The 22619-nt window shown below is 33.6% G+C and overlaps 1 protein-coding gene across 1 annotated transcript in view; it reads right to left on the reverse strand.

Moving 5' to 3' along the window:
* SLCO4C1 (solute carrier organic anion transporter family member 4C1) overlaps nucleotides 1-22619 on the reverse strand; it is a 62217-nt gene that overhangs the window by 1984 nt on the left and 37614 nt on the right. The window contains exons 4-12 of the mRNA XM_029218262.1: nucleotides 18421-18517; nucleotides 16548-16669; nucleotides 15272-15384; nucleotides 13076-13220; nucleotides 12467-12662; nucleotides 6884-7037; nucleotides 3028-3218; nucleotides 1689-1753; nucleotides 174-311 (exon numbers count right to left, since the gene is read on the reverse strand). Coding sequence (XP_029074095.1) covers nucleotides 174-311; nucleotides 1689-1753; nucleotides 3028-3218; nucleotides 6884-7037; nucleotides 12467-12662; nucleotides 13076-13220; nucleotides 15272-15384; nucleotides 16548-16669; nucleotides 18421-18517 — 1221 coding nt within the window. The remainder of the gene's footprint in view (nucleotides 1-173; nucleotides 312-1688; nucleotides 1754-3027; nucleotides 3219-6883; nucleotides 7038-12466; nucleotides 12663-13075; nucleotides 13221-15271; nucleotides 15385-16547; nucleotides 16670-18420; nucleotides 18518-22619) is intronic.

Genomic DNA, 22619 nt, shown 5'->3' on the forward strand with positions numbered 1-22619 from the left:
GACTCCAGGTAAGACTTTTATAATATGCTATGATAAATGATCTCGGCTTCAGGACTATAGGATAATCCAAAAGCATGGACTGAACATTTCAAAACCTAAGTAAGTAACAATAAGATTTTTTTTCTCTTGACATAATCCATTTATTCTAAAGATATCAAAAAGTCACCACTTACTTATGGCCACTAGCATATAGGCCATCTTGATGTTATTATAAATCCAGCAAGCTCCTTTAATTCCACATTCGTTGATATCCCAGAGAATACATGTGCTGTCTATTGTGATGCCAAATATAATAGGCCCAGGTATTGTGCCTAGAAGAATTACATGTGAAGATTATATATAAGTGATTATATATATATATATATACACACATAAGTGAAGATTATAGTTTATAATTACAAATTTTTTATATATGATTATGTATATATTTTATATAAATATAGGTATTAATCTGCCCATATGCAAATCAATCAGTTCATGTACAAGTAATAGGAATATAAAGAAACGCAGATAAAACATTCTAAAATAATTATACATATTATATATTTCTAATCAATTCAAGAAATTATTTTAATAAACATCTCTGTCATGTATTGGGTTAATATTTAGTTAAGTAAATATTCTAACTCACTGCTTTTCTAATTTAATAAATGTCTTTGAAATTAGCTATTATACTTTAAAAAAAAATAAATTATTGATGCACAGAATAAGTCTCCTAAACTACAGCATATATATTACACGTGTGTGTGCATGTGCAAGTAAACTAATGTGGGTGTGTGAGTATACATATTTATATATATATATACATACATACGGTGACATAAATGTGCATGGGAATGTACATATGTACATGCACACAAACATTCACACTAACATGCCTAGTTCACCATTAATCGTGCAACTATGGGCAAATCCCTGAATCTCTCAGGTCCTTAATTTACTCATCTAAAAAACTGAAAAGTTGGTCTAGGGGATCTCTTAATGTTTCCTGCTTTTTATTTTTATAAATAATCTTAATATTATGGGTATAATATTATACGTAAAATTATACACACATATAATTACGTGTAAGACATGTTTCTGCCTTATTATTCTTCCTACATCTGGAACCTTAAAAATTTTCTGGCATAAATTATTTCTTCCATCAATTCTTAACTAGATACAATATTCACAGCACAGTTTTTATTGAAACATATAAATTCATCATTTTTCAATGCTAATGTAACATAATTATGTCCTAAATGGAGTTAAATACAGAAAGGAAAAGAAATTACAATAGTTATAAATAAGATTTTATCATAATTTATGTTGGTGATGGGTTTTATATGAATAGAAAAAAAATTATGCCTTTTACTTGCTCTATTAGAAATGTGTTGATGATAATATGTTATATTTTAAATAAATATAATATACTCTTTAGGATTATATTTGCAACAGAATTGGAAACAACAGTTAACCAATCAGGTAGGTGAAAAGTAAAGTCATTATTTTCCTATGTGATATATAAATAATACCACATCTTAAATAGTGAAAAACAGCTCTGTTCAATGACAATTGCAGAAACTAATTGCAGTTCCACTGCAGTTAAACTAATTGTTTTCTTGGCACATACTGTAAGTGAATAAATCAATAACAGTAATGAATAAAAATAACCAACAGTTACCAATGCATTAAGAAAAATGGCATACCTAATAATCGAAGCAACACACACTGTATTCCCAATGCTAGAGACCGCTGCTTTTGATTAACACACCTGGATATATTAAATGCATATAAGACAAAAAATGGTAGTATAGTATATTTACTCTTTGAGCAAATTCATTTTTGTAACAGCTTAGCATTTCTAGATTAAAGCAAATACTATACACATGAAATAAACAAATTATTCATAACAGCTTATATACAGTTCAACCTTTCTGGAATTATAAGAGAAGAAAAATGTTATCTCAACTAAAATACTGCAAATAATACCAAAAAGGAGTCAAATGAGTTTTAACAAATGTATTGAATACGTATGAATTTTAGCAAATGTAAAGAAGAAAGGACATTCATTAACAAGACTTCTATTCGACTATCCCATAAGTTACAAGTCATATGGCTTAAGTTGCAAGCAAATAATTCTTATTGTCTTATTAACTTTGAGACAGAAATCATACCTGTGAGTTACGGTTACAAATTTGAGGTAGTGTAAAACAATTTCTGATGCTCAATTTGATTCAACAATAATTCTTTAAGTAATAACTCTCAGAGATGAATGAGACATGATGTTGGCACACAAGAGAGTTAGATGGGAGATAGAAGAGATCAAGTAGTCTTTAAAAAAAATATACGTAGGTAGAAAGTGACATAGATGTAATAGGTGTTATGTTAACAGACTTAATGTTTTTAGACAAAATCTCTGAAGCTTCTGTTTGTCAAAAAGTATGTGAAAAAGCAGTGAGTATCAAGGAACAAAAATTGAAGACGGAAAAAGCTAGTTTGTTAGGAAAGATATCGAAAGGCTGATGAGCTTATGGAAGGGCAAATAGGAAATATTTTTACAAAGGGGTGTGGAAGGAAGAAGAGCCAATGAAAGCACAAAACACTGAAGAGCCAGGGGACAGCCAGCATATTTTACTGTTTACAGGAAGGTTTAATATCACAGCACCTACTGTATAAGACAGAATGCATATCATTCTGATTCTGACACATGTGGAATGCACTGCCATTTCCACCATACTCAAATGCAAATGATTATAACTCCAGCTTACAACCGAAGTCTCATGAAAGAAGCAGAGAAACTAGCATCGAGTACATGCCAAGTAGGCAATGTTAAGACACTTTCACAACCATGATCTTGTTAAAGCCTCAAACATCTTGGGTTCAATGAGGTAGCATTCCCAATGCCACAGAACTAATGATCTTGTAAGGGCTGAACTAGTATTGGAACCAACAGTCAATATAAACCCCAAATAAATCCCTAAGTCCATTTTTTTTTCATTCAACATGTTGGCTTAGGGATGGCAAATTTCACAATATAACACATACCTTAGGATAGACACAGTTATAGGAGTACCAGCCATGAAGGTAAAAACAATTGCAGCAAAGAAAATGCCAAGGAATACAGGCAAGTTTTTACATTGACTTGAACACTTCCCAGCTTGAGCTTCAAAACTAAAACTTGATGGAGTAGGTGTTACTTCTGTTTTTCTTTCAATACATGAACAGTTATAATATACCTGGAAATATTAGACATAAACATACTAAAAGTGATTATCTTCAAAACATATTTTATCATTGCAAATTATGTGAGTTTTAGACATGGCAAACACTTACACAGTCTTAATTCATACACATCAAATAGTGATAAGAAACAGTAATAACCCTTAAGAAATCAAGCAAGTGAAAACAAGGGGCCATAGTTACAAAGCAGAATAATCTGTATTTGACTTTTGTGTCCATTATTTTAACTTGTAACCTGTTATTGATTCATGTCTTATAAAACAAATTGACAAGAATATAACAATTAGATGATCTCACACATTCTAGGCTGCTTTCAATAGATCACAATTGTTCAAATAGTTTTCCTAACTTTCTTCTTTTCCATTATTAGGACACAAAGAAAAGCATGCATAGTGACAATCTCACTATCTATGCTAGTTTGAAAGAACTAACACTATAATTTTAACAATTGCCACAGTAAATTAACTAATACATTACAAGAGTTTGGGGAAAAAAAAAACTACTTTCAACTAAACCTTTTTACTATAATTTTCTGAACTTTTTGAATTGTTTTACCAAAAGCAAACTGGATCCTTCTTAAGATGACATATTTATGATAATCAAAAACTAGAAGTTATTATGTTATCCTGAAGGCTATTTTTTATTAACATATTAACTATTTAATATATATATATACACATATATATGCACATATATGTATACATATAAATTAATAATATGAAATGTTGGAAAGTAACATGTTTAAAAATCACAAGTATTACTTTTGTAAGAAAAGAGTTCAGGTATTTGAAAAGTTAGGCATAATCATTTTTTAAAGGCTTTTTACATCTCAAGCCCATCCTTACTACAAATCTTTTTATATGTTTAAGGCCTCAATAAAGTCAGAGCAGAGCTAGAGAAGTCAAAGTGAAGTGGTGCTTTTACTGTCCCAAAGGCCAGAGACCACTGGTACTAATTCAGGAAAATCAAATATGCAGGTGACATTCCTAAAATGAAATATTACATACTCAGCAATCCGATATGTCAAGTAATGAAATAAAGTAGCCTTTAAAATTTTTAAGAAGGAAAACTGAAAACAGTATTTTGTATCTTAATGAAGCTTTACAACTCTCTTACATAAAAAAGTATACATTTGCCTATAATATAGATAGCTGCTAGTCAACATCTGTTTTTGTAGTTCAGATCACTGGTAGGAAATATATTCTATTTCTGTGAACAAATGTGCATAGATATTTATTACATTATTATCAATGCATTTTGCCTATCTGATATATTTCATAAAAAGATCCTGTGAAAAAATGAGTTGTTACATGGACTAGTTGGACATAAAAAAGCCAGGTCAAAAAGAAAATTTGGAAGTCAAAATAACTTGCTTTTCTGAAACAATCCCTAGAAGACAATTTATTGTTTAAAATGGTGATGATAATATTTGGTGACAAATATAAATATCGAATTAACCATGTCAAAATAACCAATACCATTTCAAGTGTGCTCTGGGTATTAGATTTTTTATTTATTTACTTATTTATTCATTTATTTTGGTTTCCTTGTGCAGGACGGTATTTGTGTCTATACATTTTGCTATGTGAGTAAAACCTTTCCATTAATTTAATTCCTTGTCATAATCTTCTAATTAGAATTAGTCAATAGCACTTATTGATTGATGATATTTTATATACAGGAAAATGCTACCTACTTATCTGCCTCTCAAAGGAATAGTTTACCTTCACCTATGATATGTATTATGCTCACTTGTGGAATCTGATTCCTTATAACTGACACAAACACCTAATTTTCTCAACCTGTTTTGAAACTAAAGCAACCCCAGATGTCCACTGGTTTGAAGGTATGGTAATCGTTCATTAAATTTTCACAGGAACTTTATGGTAGTTATTTAGTTAGTTTTACTCCAAGGATTAAAACTGCACGTCAACCCAGTCTATTAAGTCTGCTATGATTCACCACATTTTTTCTGGCATATTTTTCAATGTTCTTAGACAACTATTTTTAAGTCTATAAGCTAGGTAATATGAAAAAAAATGTATACTGTTTCTCACATTCTGGTTTACCCCTAGCAGAAAGATGAAATCCTACATCTCTGTTGAGATAAATGTTTGATGTATTTATTACACACAAAATCATTAAAGATATGTATACATATGTACAGACATATATTTATGTGCGTATATATGAACATATAAATGTGTATAACCACACACACACATACAGACATCTGTGTTAGTTCTAAAAGAAAGCTGAAGTACTGTTACAGGTTATTTCAATTAATGATTTCTATTTATGTAAAAATCTTTTCTTGCAATCTTAAAGTTATCTTTATATAGGAAAAGGAATGCCATTTCACTAATACATATTTCAAATATCCAAGATTGTGCTGTTTTGTCATATAATTCTTACATACCTTATTCATTGTAGTCTCTTATATCATATTACATATTTCCCTCAGGTCTTTTTAAAGTTATCACATTATCTATTAATGCATAACATTACCTATTATGTACTACTAGTAATGTGAATATTATTTCTTCCCAGGCTATTAAATTTAACGAAGATAAAATCTTTAGAGTGTAGATGTAGTACAACAAAATTCTATTGGATTTTCTTAAACCATTTAATTGTATTAAAAAGAAATCATATTTAGGTAAACTGATATGCATTCTTTTTTTTAATTTTATTTATTTTTTGGCTGTGTTGGGTCTTCGTTGCTGCGCGCGGGCTTTCTCTAGTTGCAGCAAGCGGGGGCTACTCTTCGTTGCAGTGCACATGCTTCTCATTGCGGTGGCTTCTCATATGTGGAGCACGGGCCCTAGAGTGCGCAGGCTTCAGTAGTTGCAGTGCGTGGGCTCAGTAGTTGTGGCATGCGGGCTCTAGAGCACATGGGCTTTAGTAGTTGTGACCCACAGGCTTAGTTGCTCCGCGGCATGTGGCATCTTCCCGGACCACGGATAGAACCCGTGTCCCCTGCATTGGCAGCCGGATTCTTAACCACTGCACCACTAGGGAAGTCCTGATATGCATTCTAATCCACAGCTAAAAGTAAACTTGCATTTGAGAACAGATTAGTGATCTGTATATATTTTTAATGTGTCCATGGTGTATCAATTAAAAGCAACAAATATTTACTGTGTTTTTATTATATACACCGTACTCAGTAAGAGTAAGAGAAGTTCCCTGACTTCCAGCGACATAAAGTATAGTTGAGAAAAAATAAAACAATGTAAAAAGGTAAATAATATTTCACTTCTATAACAGAAGTGATGTTATAAAGATGTATGTGAAGAACTGCTAAATTGATTTTTCAACAGTAATTGAATGTGAGGTATAAAGGAAGAAGAATCTTTTTCATATGGAGTGGTCAGGGGCCTTTTTTTTTTTTTAATTAAGGTAAGAACACAACAAATTTTAAGTGTACGATGCATTATTGTTGACACAGGTACAATGTTGTATAGCAGATCTCTCGAACTTATTCATTTTACTTGACTGAAACTTTATGCCTGGCTTCTGAATGGAGGAGGTGGGCCAGGAAGGAAAGACTAGGCACAGCATAACACCACTAGAGGGATAAGGAAGGGCATCAGAAATAAACATACTGCCTCATTAAGGTAAAGGAAGTAAGGTAAAGTAAGGTAAAGACCCAAGTTACCTTTGGATGTCTTTTGGAAACAGAATTTGTACAACCTGCATAGCAGGGAGAAAAATATTGGATTCCATTTCCTCCACAGATAGGATAATAATATGATCGCAGACAGTTACAATTGGCATTACAAGGAGCGATCAAGTTTCCCAGTTCTCCTGTCCTGTCAACAAGAAATAAAAGATGGGTAAATTATCTATGTTATAACTTTTAATGGACAGTTCAGAAGCATTGTTATATCTTGCCATTCAATCATTTATTCACTTACTCAACACTTCATTTAATTACTGAACAAATAAAACAAACAGAATGTCTGCCTTTTCACATACAGCTTAATTAACTTCTTGTGGAAGAGACAGGCAGTAGAAACAATAGCTATATAATATAATGTCTGTCAGTGATTTAAAAAACATAGGCAGAGTAAGCAAATAAAGCAGTTTCTCATTTGGTACCAGATAATTCTTTTTTTTTTCTTTCTTTCTTTTTTTTTTTTTTTTTGGTGCGGGGTGAGGGAGGGCTGGTTCTGTGGGTTGTACGATATTTAGCAGCATCCCTGGCCTCTACCCACTGGATGCCAGTAGCATCCCCTTAGTTGTGACAACCAAAATGTATCCAGACACTGCCTAATTTCCCTGGGATGTGAGTGAAATTTTAAACCTGGAAGGATGAATACAATTGTAATCTTCAGCATACTCACTTTATCAATGGGAAAACTAAGTCCCAGAGAAATTAATTTACTTTTCTTTCTTTTCCAAATATAATACTCCTGGTTCCCAGGCTCGGTGTTGTTCCATGCTGCCTCTTAATAGGAGGAACATCTTTTAAAATATAAAGGGTTACCCTAGGCAAAGATACTTCTCCAATCCCTTATTTATTTGTTCATTAAACCAATATATATTGAGCAAGTGCTAGGCCCTATGCTAGGTATTGGGACTACAAAGCTGATAAGACAGTCACCATTCTCAAAGATTTCACAGTCTAGGAGTAGAGTGGACACAAATTTATACACTAATATGGTTATAGACTGTGGTTATAGATATCAACAAAGTGTATTTTATATATCTGCACTGAGGAATGACACTTAAAACAAGCCAAAGTTTAGATAAGAGGGTCTGAAGGAGCATCTGTCTGAGATGAGTCTTAAAGAATGAGTAAGAGTTAGCTGAGTAAATGGGGAAGGCGAAGGGTACTTCAGAGAAGCTGATAAAAGTCAAAAGGTGAGAAATAACATTCTATATGGAGAAACATGAATGATGTCTGAGGCAGAGAGTGATAGGAAATGTAGTTGGAAAAGAGTCATGGACCAGATTGTTGAAAGCCTCATGGGCCTTGTTAAAAAACAATGGGCTTTAACTTAGTTTGAAAAAGTAATCAAGTATTTTAGACTGAAAAGTGGCAATGTGAAAAGTACATTTTAAAGAAATAACCCTAGGAGTTATACAGAGTTTGAATTTGGAGGAAGGGGACCAGTTACAATACCCTAGGCAATAAATTATGATAATGTGTAGGAGAACTAAAATAGAATTTTGATTTAAAAAAACAGATTTGAGAAATATTTTGGATGTAGAATCAGTAAGATTTGGTGTTTGGTTGACTGAAGATAGGAACAGGATGGAAAAGTCAAGAGTGACTCCTAGTGTCTAACTTGGCATTTTGGTGGAGAAGAACTAGTTCTGGGGAAGAGGTGATGGGTGTGGTTTTATACATATTGAGATTAATAGTCTCAAATTTGGTGAAGAAATCTGGCCTGGAGCCAGGTATCTTAATATCCATTTGCATATAGATGTAGCTGAAACTCTGAGAATGATAGATCAACCATATAAAGAGTCGAAGAGTACAGAGAGGTCTTGGGAGTTCATTTATTTCATGAATACGTAGTGAGCTCCAATCATGTGCTAGACTCAAAGTGGTGGAAATATATCTAAAATAAATAAAGAAATAGAGATAAAGATAGAGGAAGGAAGGGAGGGAGGGAGGAAGGAAGGCAGGGAGGGGGAAAGAAAGGAAGGGAGGAAGGGAAGAGGGAGGGAGGGAGGAATAAAATTCCCTGCAACCATGAAGCCAAGTTTCTTGCAAAGGGGATCAAAAACAGTAAATGAGCGATTTATCTAAGTATCAGAAGAGAATAACTGCTATGCTGCAAAATGATGATACCTAAGGAGTAAGTGGAGAACAAGCAGCTCATGAAGGAAACAGATTAAAGAGAAGAATATAAAACAAATGGGGAACAAATCAGTAGGGAGTTTGAAGGAAAGGGTGATCAAAGAGTAAATTTTAAGTAATTCATCTCTCAGCTTAGAGTCTCTCTGTCTTCAAATCTGTTCCACAGGCTGCTGCTAGATGTCTTTGTCAAGCATGATTCCATTCATGAAAGCAATCAGGATAGTCTCTGCCCACATCTAGTTTACAATATAGATGTAGAAATAAGGTGACAGAAAAACTACCCTGCAACTCTAGAAATAGCCTCAACACAATAATTTTTGAATTAAAAATTTCCAGTACATAATCCCCATATTATTGATAAATGATTACTAAGAACATGAAAGTTTAAGACAGTCTGAGGCAAACTACAGTAGAAACAAAGAACTGTAGAATATATTCTTTATTATCAAGGGCTAATCACCTTAGCCTACACATCTTCTAAAGGTTTATTTCATAAAGTAAAGGGGAAACTATTACCAGGAAAATAGCCAGTGCTTGTGAAGTTTATTAAATTTTCTTAATATATACATATTATTTTTTTAATATACAAAATATCTTAAATTTTTAAAAATTGAATATTAAAAGTATTTAAAATATATCATTTTGATTATATACAAAATATATATAATTTAAAAAATACACATAAATGTGTGTTTATGCATACATATATGTATATATGAGAAACATGTTTATCACGAATAGCTGAATTTAAACATTAATGTCTTATTTGAATCCAAACTATTATTCTATAATTATGTTTCTACAATAAGCAAAGATTTCCCTAAATCTACTGCAACTCCTTGATAGACATGCCTCTTTAAGGCGCTGTTTCAGATAAGCAATGAAATTCTAGCTATAGGTCAGATAGGGAAAAAATACTGTGTGTACTTACTACAAACCCTGCATCTTCACAACCTCTCTTTCTCCCACTTCACTAAGGAGGTATTTCTTGAGTTTCTTTTTTTTTTTTAATTAAGGGTACTTTAATTAATTAGTTTATGTATTTTTGGCTGTGTTGGGTCTTCGTTTCTGTGCAAGGGCTTTCTCTAGTTGTGGCAAACGGGGGCCACTCTTCATCGCAGTGCGCGGGCCTCTCACTGTCATGGCCTCTCTTGTTGCGGAGCACAGGCTCCAGATGCGCAGGCTCAGTAGTTGTGGCTCACGGGCCTAGTTGCTCTGTGGCATGTGGGATCTTCCCAGACCAGGGCTCGAACCCATGTGCCCCTGCATTAGCAGGCAGATTCTCAACCACTGCACCACCAGGGAAGCCCTCTTGAGCTTCTTAGTCTGTTCTTTCATTGTACTTTTTCTTATACACGTGTTTCTTGCATAAGGTTATTATGACTAAGCTGTCCATGATGTGGACATTTTAATATGCAGGGCACATAGCTAAATTAAGAATCTGGGACCACAGAGAAAAATGATCTGACAGGGCTTCCCTGGTGGCGCAGTGGTTGAGAGTCCGCCTGCCGATGCAGGACACACGGGTTCGTGCCCCGGTCCAGGAAGATCCCACATGCCGCAGAGCGGCTGGGCCCGTGAGCCATGGCCACTGGGCCTGCACGTCCAGAGCCTGTGCTCCACAACGGGAGAGGCCACAACAGTGAGAGGCACACGTACCACTAAAAAAAAAAAGATCTGACAAGTTCACACCTCCACTGTGACTTCAAGCCTTATCTCTTTATTAATAGAATCTACACACACACGCACACACATCCCGTGTGTGTGAATGTGCGTGTGTATGTGTGTATACTCACTTTCAGTTTTTTTTCACCACTGAGAATGTGTATGTAATTAAGCTCTGTCTCTATGTCCCAGACCTTGATACCTCTCGATGACCAGCCCCCACATGTACCTCAAACTGACACCACTTCACTTGCTTTCCCTTCTGATTAGGCTAAGGCCACTCATCTGGTAGTGACTCTTGCTTAAGGTAGAAAATATCAGATGGATTCACATCCACATCATCTCTGCATCAAGGTGATAGAGTAGTATTAAACTATCCAGAAGTTTCTGTACTTCTAAAAGGAACATACAAAAAAAGTGGTTTCTTGGGGTACATTTGGGTAAAGTTTATAGGTGTCAGTCAGTTTCTGCACAACTTACCTCTATCTTTCGACCTTTCCAGGTATCTTTCTACTATTTCCAGACACATGACCTAAGCGCCATTCAAACTGGTACCTTCACTTTCTAGCATTTATGCTTTGGCTTAACATATTCCTTTGCCATTCCCTCTCTCCCAAATCTTTCTCTCTCAAGCTTTTTGTATACTTAGAGGATATTTTAGCCCTATTTCTCTATTATGCCATGAAGCCATTCCTAAATCTAATTAAAGAAACTGAAAAGCTCTTTTTAATTCCATAGCCTTTTATATCTCTCACCACCTAATTCATTGTTCATTCACTGTTTTGTTTCCCAATCTATCCTGCTACCCTGGAAACTCCTTTAGAGTAGGAATTTTGCCATAAAAGTCTGCCAGAGGAAGCAGTCGATGAATTGTTGAACAAATGTAATGGAGCTGGACTAAACATTGCTTTCGAACATTTTTCATTAATATAAAAGAATGACAGACATGAACAGTAGCTACAAATCATGATAATTGTTACTGGCAAACTTTTCAAAACAAACTTTTCCCTTTATTTAGGTTATCTGAATACCATATTAATACAAAATTAGAGAGTCCTTGACCTGGAGCACCATCCCCTTCAACAGTCTCAAACACATATATTCAAACAATTAAAGCAGCACCGTGGGCCATAAAACACACTGCTGGGCAATGTCCTACAGCCTGATCCTCTGTTGTGGCTTAGGATTTCAAAGCAAAACAAACAAGGCAAGGAAAGATAAAATGGTCAAACCAGTTATAGGTAGAAATATGTTTACAGGTCATAACAACAAGAAGTTATTTATTTCTCTATAATAAACATGAACTTATAAAGTAAACACAACAGTGATTAGTATCACCTAGTTTTAGCTTCATTTTAATTTCTCTACTAGCCTATTTTCAATCCATCTAATAGGAGAATTTCACCATAGGGAGTTTTAAAATTTAAATCAATAGGAACATATAATATGAAATTCTCCCTAGGATGTTGAAATCCATTACAGACAAAAATTCTGTAATATTAATCTTTGTATCCCCGAGAATAGTACTCAGTACAGAATAGTTGTTTCTTAAATTCTTTCTGAAAAAATGTCCAACTATTAATATGATATCAATTATTGAAACTAAAAGTAAAAACTACATATTCTTACATAGGAAAAGCAGCCTTCCAATTTTTTTTAAAAAGCCAATTTCTTATCATTTTATTTAAGAAAGCAAATACTTGGAAATACACACATAGTTTATTACTCTGATATTAATATCAAAAAGCAGTGAAATATATTTACCCATTATATGATTCAGATACACCTGCAAATGGCTCATTTTCACAGTTGGCATAAACAAATACAAAAGTCAGTGTAAGTGCAGTTATAGACATGAGCAAAGCGAACTTCATTATGTTTTTACACGTCATTTTGAATTTCGAAACAAGGATACCACCTAAAATCTGACCAAGAGCAGCTCCGGGAATTAAAACAGTCCCTAATGAGAAAGAAGACACAGTGAGAAAACATACACGTATACTCAGTAATTTATACCAACAATTGGAAAACATCAAAAACAAGTAGTACTATGGTTTTAACATATGAAGCACTCATGTGATTTAGAAACAACATGAGTAAATGAGTTAACGGCTATATTAAGAGATTAATAAAATTAATGTTTTGAATATTAAGATTAATATATATTCGCTTTACCTCTGTATATAGCATTTGTATCTCTCAAATTCATACAATAGATTGTCTAATGTCAGAAAATTGGAAACGTTTATCAAAATCAGTGTAAAGTTTAAACTTCAAGGAGTGGGCTATCCAAAATTTTATGCTATTTTAATGAATATCTAATGTGGTAAAGTAAGATTATTAGATTAAGCTAGAACAAAGAAAATGTTTTACCTGCAAGGATAGCTGCAGAGCTGGAAGACAATCCAAACTGATTTTCTATAAATTTAGGTAAAAATGTAGCAAATCCAGTAGTAACTAAGGCTTCTGAGCAAGTTGATAGAACTAAACACATAAAGACAGTATTCCTCATCAAATTCTAAAGAAAAAATACAGTTCACCAAATGAATAACTATGATTATACTGCAAAATGCAGCATTAGAATGGTAGGTACCATGATGAAATAGCACATTTTAAATACACACAATATAATTATTTGTAAAATTTCAGCATTTTCTTTAGCACAAAAGTATAAATACTGATCACTAATAGTTTTATACATACGATGTTGAGAAAATTTATACATGGAGCACCTAGAAAATTGACAGATGATTAATCAGTAGGGTGAATGTGCCTTGATCATATGCAAGGGACCAGGGAAAGGAGGTAGAAGCTGGCTTGGAAAGTTCTCTTCCCCAGTCTTACTATATATCTCCATACAATAAATCTACCCCATATTCGATTTTTTTAAATTGTGTTCTGAATCCCTATGTCCAGTAAATGAAGAATTGACTGTGAGCAAAGATGAGAGTGGTCTCTAAGTATCAAACTTTTGGTATTGCTCCACAAGTATTGCTCTCAGTAGTTAAGAACCTTAGGTATAGAGTTAAGCGATTTTCAATAAGGGTCTATATTGCTGGAGTTCTCAGAACCTTATTAATCTACCAGAGGGGAGTGTAGAGATTCAGTTATTTCACAATATTTAACCATAAAGTGAAAAACCACAAAGTATAGTTCTAGAATATTCAATGCAAAAAAATTTAATAAAACTGAGCAACACACACACACAAAGGAGTCACAAAAAGGCAAGATAAGAGATTTAGAAGTCAGGGCCAGATGATCGAACATAAGAATAACAATAGTGACAAAAGGAAAAAAAGTACCTGAATGAAGAAATGCAATAATTTTTAAAAATAATGAGTAGAAAATATTTAAGTTTTCAGATTGAAAAAGATAATGGACTCCAAGCAAGGATTAATGAAAAATGATACATATTTAGGAATAAACTAGTGAATTTCCTGAAATCAAAGAGAAATGAAAAAATTTACAAATTTGCAGATAGAAATAACTAAGAATCACATTAACTTGAAACTTCTCAACTGCAACATATTTAACTAGAAAAGAGCCAAACAACATCTACAGACTACTAGAATTAAAGGAGTATGATCTGAAAGTATCCATCCAGTCAGAAATATCATTCTGACATTCAAGGATACTTAGATGGCATCCTATCTGAGAAAAACCAGCAATAAAATGCTGTATCTATAGAGATCTGAATCAGAATCAAGATCTCAAAGCATGAGAACATAAGGATAAAAAAAGCATTGGTGAGTAATGACTCTTGATACATATAAGAATTTATAAAATAAATAGTAATATATGAAATAGAACAGAACTACTATAAAAGAAAATAACAGTAATTAGAATTAAAAATTATAAACAATCTCAGCAAAACACAAGAATGTGCCTGTATGGAAGAGGAGGAAGGAGAGTTAAAGTAGGATGAATGGAGTAAAAACATGTTAAGGCTTTCATTTGAGGAGGGAAAAAAATAATGAAAAGTAAATAAGTTCAAATCTTGAAAAGGTAAAATTATAAATTCCCTTAAAGTACAAAACTTTTATGATGCTAAATAGAAAGAATACTTCTCTGCCGAGTTCAATAAAACAGACCATAACACTTTTGTTTCTTTAACCTCAAATTCAAAACAAGTAACCACTAACCGCCACTTCTTTCACAAGGGAAAAATATTGGTTTGGCATTCTCAAAAACATTTACAATTCAATGATAATTGATCCATCCATTACACAAGGGAAATGGCATGGGATAATGGACTACATGCTAACGCGGAACCACTGAATATTGATATTGCCAATAAGACAACTCATGTTCTTCCAACCGATCTACTCTGGAATAGTTTTCATTTACTCAAAGCACAATACAATTAAATCTGAAGAGGTTTTTATAAGAGCTAGAACTATAGTAAATAAGCCAGCAAGAGTGCATTATGATAATATTTGTGTGTATGGATATACTGTTTACATATATTTGTAATATATACATATATCTACATATGTATGTGTGTATAGTTGTGTGTGTGTGTGTGTGTGTGTGTGTGTGTGTGTGTGTGTGTGTACAGTGTTATTTTACCTTTAGAGCAGCTGGAAAATCTTTAAAACTTTGTCCAAAATTCCCATCTGTATGTTGTAAAGAATTACTCTGATGAATCTGGGAAGTTTTTCCATCTTGAATTTCTGCTGTACCTAAAAATATAGTAAATTTACCCGCTCTATCTTCTTGCTTTCTAATGATTTTTCTCATCCTTTATGCATTAAACAAAGAATGTTTAAAGCTTTTCTCTTCTACTCTAGTTCTAACATGTTTTTTAGATGAAATAATATTTACTACCTATTATCATGTCTAATTTTTAATAATAGTACCATGAATAAATCTGAGAAAACAGTCAATACATAGACTCATAAGTTGGATGGCCCAAGGTAGAAAGAAATCAATGAGTCCATCTACTTCTACTCTGCCTACTTTTCTTCTGCCCATTTCCAGAAGTTAATCATCTATCCCGTTACATCTATTCTGTTACATATAACAGAAACAACTAAATGCCTTCAGCCTGGAGAAAAATACTTCTATAGATACGTATATGAACCACATGATTATAAAGAAAATCTCACAGACAAAGGAATAGATATTCTTTTCTATTAATCTTTTCTTTTAGGACAGATTTTTAGTATTGAAATTTGGTGAAAATAAGTATACAAGGGCTTCCCTGGTGGCGCAGTGGTTAAGAGTCTGCCTGCCGATGCAGAGGACACGGGTTCGTGCCCCAGTCCGGGAAGATCCCACATGCCGCAGAGCGGCTGGGCCCGTGAGCCATGGCCACTGAGCCTGCGCGTCTGGAGCCTGTGCTCCACAACGGGAGAGGCCACAACAGTGAGAGGCCCACATACCGCAAAAAAAAAAAAAAAAAAAGTATACAAAAGCATGACTTTGGTGACAATTGAAAAAAAAGTACTTGTACTATCATTAACAAATAATTAACATCAATAATTTAAAGCCGATTGGCTCTTGAAGTTACTAACTGAATACAAACTAATAGTTTAAAAGATATATCTCACATAAACATAAAGCAAGATTCCAGATAACACATAAGATATAAATTTAATAAAGAGGTGAATATGTACAGTTTTATTGGGTATTAAATGAAAATAAAGAAAAACCATGAATATTAAGATTGTTACCCAATATTTCCTAAAATAAAGACAGCTATTCAAAAGTTTGCATAGGCAGACAACTGAGATTCTATTAAAAAAAATAGTGAATTTTCTAGGGTTCTTAGTAATAATGTAGAAAGCAACACTTGGCCTAGAATTGGAATAAAACTCCCTGGTTTTAAAGAAAATATTTTTACCTGGTAAGTGTTTTGGAAAGCAAGCAAAAGGTATTATCAAAGACCAGGCAAAGAGCCAAGACATAAGAAATCCAATCCACCATGCCCCCAGCCATCGTGGATCATCCTCAGTGATATCAATGCTATATGACAGAAAAACAGGAGGTAAAAGTCAACTCTATCTTGTTAATTAAAACTCAGTCATGATAATTATATAATTTATCATTCAAACGCATATATAGAGAAATATTATTATATTATCCAAAATTTCTAGTGGAGCCATTTTGAAGAATCACAATGGATAGCAGGCATAAATGAGAGCTCTAAGAATAATGATTTACAAAGTATTCCACATGGCAAATACAACAGAAGTTTTAAATATTTAATAGTAAATATATGTATGTTGACTATTTGAAAGCATGCATGGAATTTCTGAACATTCTTTATCTAACTTTGGCTACATTTTTCTTCTCTGAATATTATAATATATAGTATATATATAGAATACTAAATACATCTCACAGCGAATCACTGATTTTTGTTAAACGCCCATACACTATGCCCCAATTGTGGCATTCATTTGAATGTAAAATTCTTCTTAAAGTGATAATATATTAACAGTTTGTTATAATGGTTGTCATATTTTTATATCAACAGGCTCTTCCTCAAAACACATCATTTCTACAACTCATTTCACTCCACTGAAATTAAAACCCAGCTTTCTGCTCAAGGGCTTCCTCTGTACACCTTTTTATACAGTCTGGAAAAGATTAACCTAGGGCTACAAACATCAGTATCTTTGTATTGTACCACCTTCTGAAATTTTTTATTAACCTATAGTCTCTAAAAGATTAACCTAGGGCTTCCCTGGTGGCGCAGCAGTTGAGAGTCTGCCTGCCGATGCAGGGGACACGGGTTCGTGCCCCGGTCCAGGAAGATCCCACATGCCGCAGAGCAGCTGGGCCCCTGAGCCATGGCTGCTGGGCCTGGGCGCCCGGAGCCTGTGCTCTGCAATGGGAGAGGCCACAACAGTGAGAGGCCCACGTACCGAAAAACAAAAAAACAAAAAAACAGATTAACCTAGTCTCTAAAAGATTAACCTGGGACTAACAAATCACATACTGTGACCACATTTTCTTATTCATTGCTCACAGTCATGCAAAGCACTGTGAAGTTACAGTAAAATGAGAAAATATGGCCTCAGCAAAGGCCACTAACTTCTCTATTCAGGAAAAGGAGATGGTAACTCAGTGGGTAAGAAGGGGATTTTGGAGTCAAAAAGATCTACTTCATTTCATGCCTTGGCCACTTACCAAGTTCTGTGTATCAACTACCTTATAAGATTATTAAGAGGATTAAATAAAATGGCATGTAAAATTACATTACACACAAAACCTATGTTGTCTAGAACACAGTATGGGATAAATAAACATTACCTATTATTATCCTCCAGTGTTACAGTTGTTAAAGCTGAACAATTGTGATCTCTGTATTATCAGAGCTACTATAGCACTTAGTCTGAGAATCATAAACTCTCGAGACTCTTCAGGCTATCTACCTACAGTTAAATCTATTGAAAGCACAACTAATTTTAATTAAACTATTATTTTTGAACAATGCACAAGGTACTGGTTATGTATTTTGAAAATTTTCACCATCTAACTACTAAGCATCCTTATTTGTAAATAAATACTCTATACCAAGAGATGGTGTGGCATTAATTCGTGAAGCAATGCAGCCAAAATAGTACATAAAAATTGTGTGTATTCAGTTTTGTTTCCTGAAAAATCCCTCATGATATTCTGAAGAAATATTATAAAAATATTCCATCTATGGTACTAACATGATTCAAATAATATAAATCTAAATAAAAGAAAAATAGATATTGCCTTGCCTTTGTCCCAAATCAGCATCAATGTACATGGTTAGCAACTGTCCTCCCAACACATAGCCAACAGCAGGGCCTAAAATTGACATGGAATAGCCAATTCCTAGAAAAAGAACAAAGACAATGAAAATGGTCATCTGTGGAACTTTGCTTTGAATGTCTGACAAATGAAGAAAAAGAAATATTTTACTATAGAAAAACAAAATGATTAGAACTATATGAAAATTACACATATTTGTCAAGGAGCTTAAAATACATAATTCAATGTCAAATTTTTTAGACTACAATAGTGATGGCAACAAATACAATAATTATAAATTTATGAAAGTTATATCATGTTAACTCACAGCAGGGGTAGTTCATCTACTATTACCCTTTGTGAACAGTGATAGTAATTACTGGCTACAATTCTTACGGAAGAAAACAAAGTGAAATGAGAAGGCTTTTATATTCTATACACATTCCAAAAGCATTCTATGGCAGCTGATTTAAAACCTGGATCTGGTTCATTAGTCTGTTTCTTAAAAGTAAACCATTAAACTCCTCTTAGTGAATCTCCCATTTTAACTTGCAACAGAATTAAACTGACCTTATTTCTCTGATATTTAAAACTTTGCCATATATAACTTTTTACTTTTTGTTAAAAAAGTATGCATACATCAGTATCTTCATATACTACCACCTTCTGAATTTTTTTATTAATTACTGAGATTCTCGTTCTCATACACAAAAGAAAAGGAATATACCATACACAAAGTGAAGCATACATCAATGGTAAAAATGACTTATGTACTAGATCAAAGCTCCAAAGTAGAGGTCATTCAAGATGATCTGAAAACATATAAGAACTTTTATTTATCTATCAACTACCCTAATTTATAACTATATATATATATATATATATATATATTTTTTTTTTTTTTTTTTTTTTTTTTTTTTTGTGGTACACGGGCCTCTCACTGTTGTGGCCTCTCCCGTTGCGGAGCACAGGCTCCAGACGCGCAGGCTCAGCAGCCATGGCTCACAGGCCCAGCCGCTCCGCGGCATGTGGGATCCTCCCGGACCGGGGCACGAATCCGTGTCCCCTGCATTGGCAGGCGGACTCTCAACCACTGCGCCACCAGGGAAGCCCATAACTGTATTTTTGAATGTAAAAAATGTATTGGTAGAAAATTTTAAGTATATAATTTATAAATAAGTATATATATATATATATATATATATATATATATATGACTCATGCTCAAAAAATTTTATAGCTAAAAGTACATGATTAAAAATGCTGGAAATCTGGAAATCAATGATTCCCAAATTATCTTTGGTGATAGATCCTTTTATAAATTATTTCCAAAAGGGTTTAGACTGATACATTTGTAAGAATACCTTATAAGTTTTGTGGAAGTATAAAATTGCTATAGGGCTTCCCTGGTGGCACAGTGGTTAAGAATCTGCCTGCCAGTGCAGGGGACACGTGTTCAGGCCCTGGGCCGGGAAGATCCCACATGCTGTGGAGCAACTGGGCCTGTGCGCCACAACTTCTGAGCTTGCACTCCAGAGCCTGCGGGCCACAACTACTGAAGCCCGTGCGCCTAGAGCCCATGCTCTGCAACAAGGGAGGCCACCACAATGAGAAGCCTGTGCACCACAATGAGGAGTGGCCCCCACTTGCCGCAACTAGAGAAAGCCCACGAGCAGCAACGAAGACCCAACACAGCCTAAATAAATAAATAGATAGATCTATTTTAAAAAATTGCTATAAAAGTTTCTAAAAGTTTATTTTCATTTTTTGACTTTCTTCATGTCAGCATGGATCTATGTAATTCACACTGAATAGCACTATCTATATCACCTGCTTTCTCAGTCCTCAGCAATTACTCCTTGGTTAACAATAAAGAATGCTTTGCATATGTTCACAAATATGTTCATAAAAGAAATATATCAAGAAAGCAAAGAATTTAAAGTTTTCAATTGATGAAAGGTGAATTTGCTATGACCCCAAAATTAAAAATTCTGGTAATGGTGGATGGACTATGGTAGACTAGCATTTCCAACCAAATTGCCCACTAAGAAAAACTTTTAAAAACTGTAAAACTTATTTTTAAATATAAGGCAGATAAAAATAGTGAAGGACCACTGTGTTAAGATTCTTAAGAAGAGAGAGATTTAACAAAAATTGGGACTGATTTTTTTTCCTGGGTATGTTGGCTAATTCTATAAGAGGCACTGGGAGGGTAAACTGTCTTTTGCTAGTCTCTAGGAAGTAGGGAAACAAAAGTTGCAGTTTAGGGAGTAGAGCTTATAAACTTTCCCTGTCCTACATTTTAAGTTGGCTCCTACGAGGCTATACTCTAAAAGCAAGGATGAGTTAGAAGTAGACCGGCTCACAGAGTAAGTGCAGTTTAGCACTTACTCAGTCCCTGAAATTAGATAAAGGGCATCCCAGACTGTAGTGTTCCCATGTACGACAGAGGTGGGAAAGTTATTAAAAGACACACAGAGTGATTCTGAAAAAAAATTCTAGAACTATAAAATGCATTTGTCACAATAAAAATGAAATGGATCCACAGCAGATTACTTAGAACTGAACTGAGTATTACTAAACTGGAAAATATATTATTAAATCAGTAAATATTTATCAACAAGCACAGAAAAAATACAGGATAGAAAATACAGAAAAGACAGTAAAGGAGAAAGAATACATTAAAAAAAAACAAAACCCACAAAGGCCTACCATACATGTAATTGGAGTAACTGGAGTCCCAGGAGAGGAGACAATAGGGCAGAAGTTATATTAATAATCATAGGAAATATTCCAAAACCAATGAAAAGTATCAAGCAATATATTCATGAAGTCATATAAGTTCAAAACAGATGAAATAAATGTAATCTTTCACCTATACACTCATAGTAAATAAAACAAATGAAAATCAAATACCAGAAAAGAATCTTAAAAATGGTAAACATACATAAGAAACAGTGGAAGTGAATACAGTAGAATAGCACTTTTAAAGTACTGAAAGAAAATTAATGGCCAACTAATTATCTATTCCCAGTAAAAACTAGATGAAAAACTAAGAGAATTCATCACAAGCAGACTGTTCCAATAAATTAACTCAACACTGTTCTTCATGTTAAAGGAAAATGATCCCGGAATGAAACTCAGAGTAGCAAAGGAAAGAAGAGCAATAAAAAAAGGTAAACATGTTTATAAAAGTGGATCAATATTTTTAAATAAAACAATAATACTTATTTCAGGAATTTAAATATAGAAGGGATTACAGTACACAGAAATAATTGAATAAATGTTGGGAAAGGAATAAATTTAAAGGGTTTTAAGACCTATGTGATGATTAGGAATGTGGTAAAAGTATCAATTAACATTAGAATTTCATAAAATCAAGTTTGCATATAAGGTAATTAGCAGATGAACAGTAAAAGAGCATATACCTAGGAAGTTAATGGAAGGGAGAAATGAAATAATAAATATTAAATTATCAAAAAGAAAGAAAAAAGGGCAAGAAATAAGAGTGCAGAGCAGATAGGAAGCACATATTAAGATGAAAGATTTAAACACAAAATAACATTAAACGAATTTAAAAGTTCAATTAAAGGACAAAAATTGTAAACCCCAAAAAAGCATTTAAAGAGGAAAAGGTTGTGAGGCTAGAGATGCTGTGTAACCACTTTTTTCCTTCATTCTAATAGGTAGCAAATTTTGACTGTTTTCATTTTGGCCATTTTTGCCTTGTTACATAAAATTGTTTCACATAGAGGAAGGCATGCTACCAGTAATATATACTATTTTAAAAGAAATAAAGAAGGGAGGAAGATTTTGGAAATGGGGAAATGTATACAAATATAAAAAGCATACGAAAGGATTTCAATCAACAAAACCTAATTACCCAATGAAAAGTATCAGTTAACTGAAATTGAAAAAAAACTAAAATGAGTTTCCCAGTTTTGTTACTTTTTGTTTTTTTCCTTTACTCTCAAAAATTACCATTCAATGAATTCCTACAGTAGAAGAAAAAGATAAGATAGCAGGCCTTGTGGCTGCTATCTTTAGAAAGACCTGCTTGCAAGTTTGGCTTTTGTCTGGCACCTGGGATCTTAAATGTCCAGAGGGATGCCACAGTTCCCTAACTAATAAAGGTGGCTCACTGTGCTCAAACTGTTCGTATAAACAATGTGGTTTTGTTGAACAC

Source organism: Monodon monoceros, unplaced genomic scaffold (assembly GCF_005190385.1).
Source record: "Monodon monoceros isolate NGI ecotype Baffin Bay Population unplaced genomic scaffold, NGI_Narwhal_1 Super_Scaffold_12, whole genome shotgun sequence".
Classification (NCBI taxonomy): Eukaryota; Metazoa; Chordata; class Mammalia; order Artiodactyla; family Monodontidae; genus Monodon; species Monodon monoceros.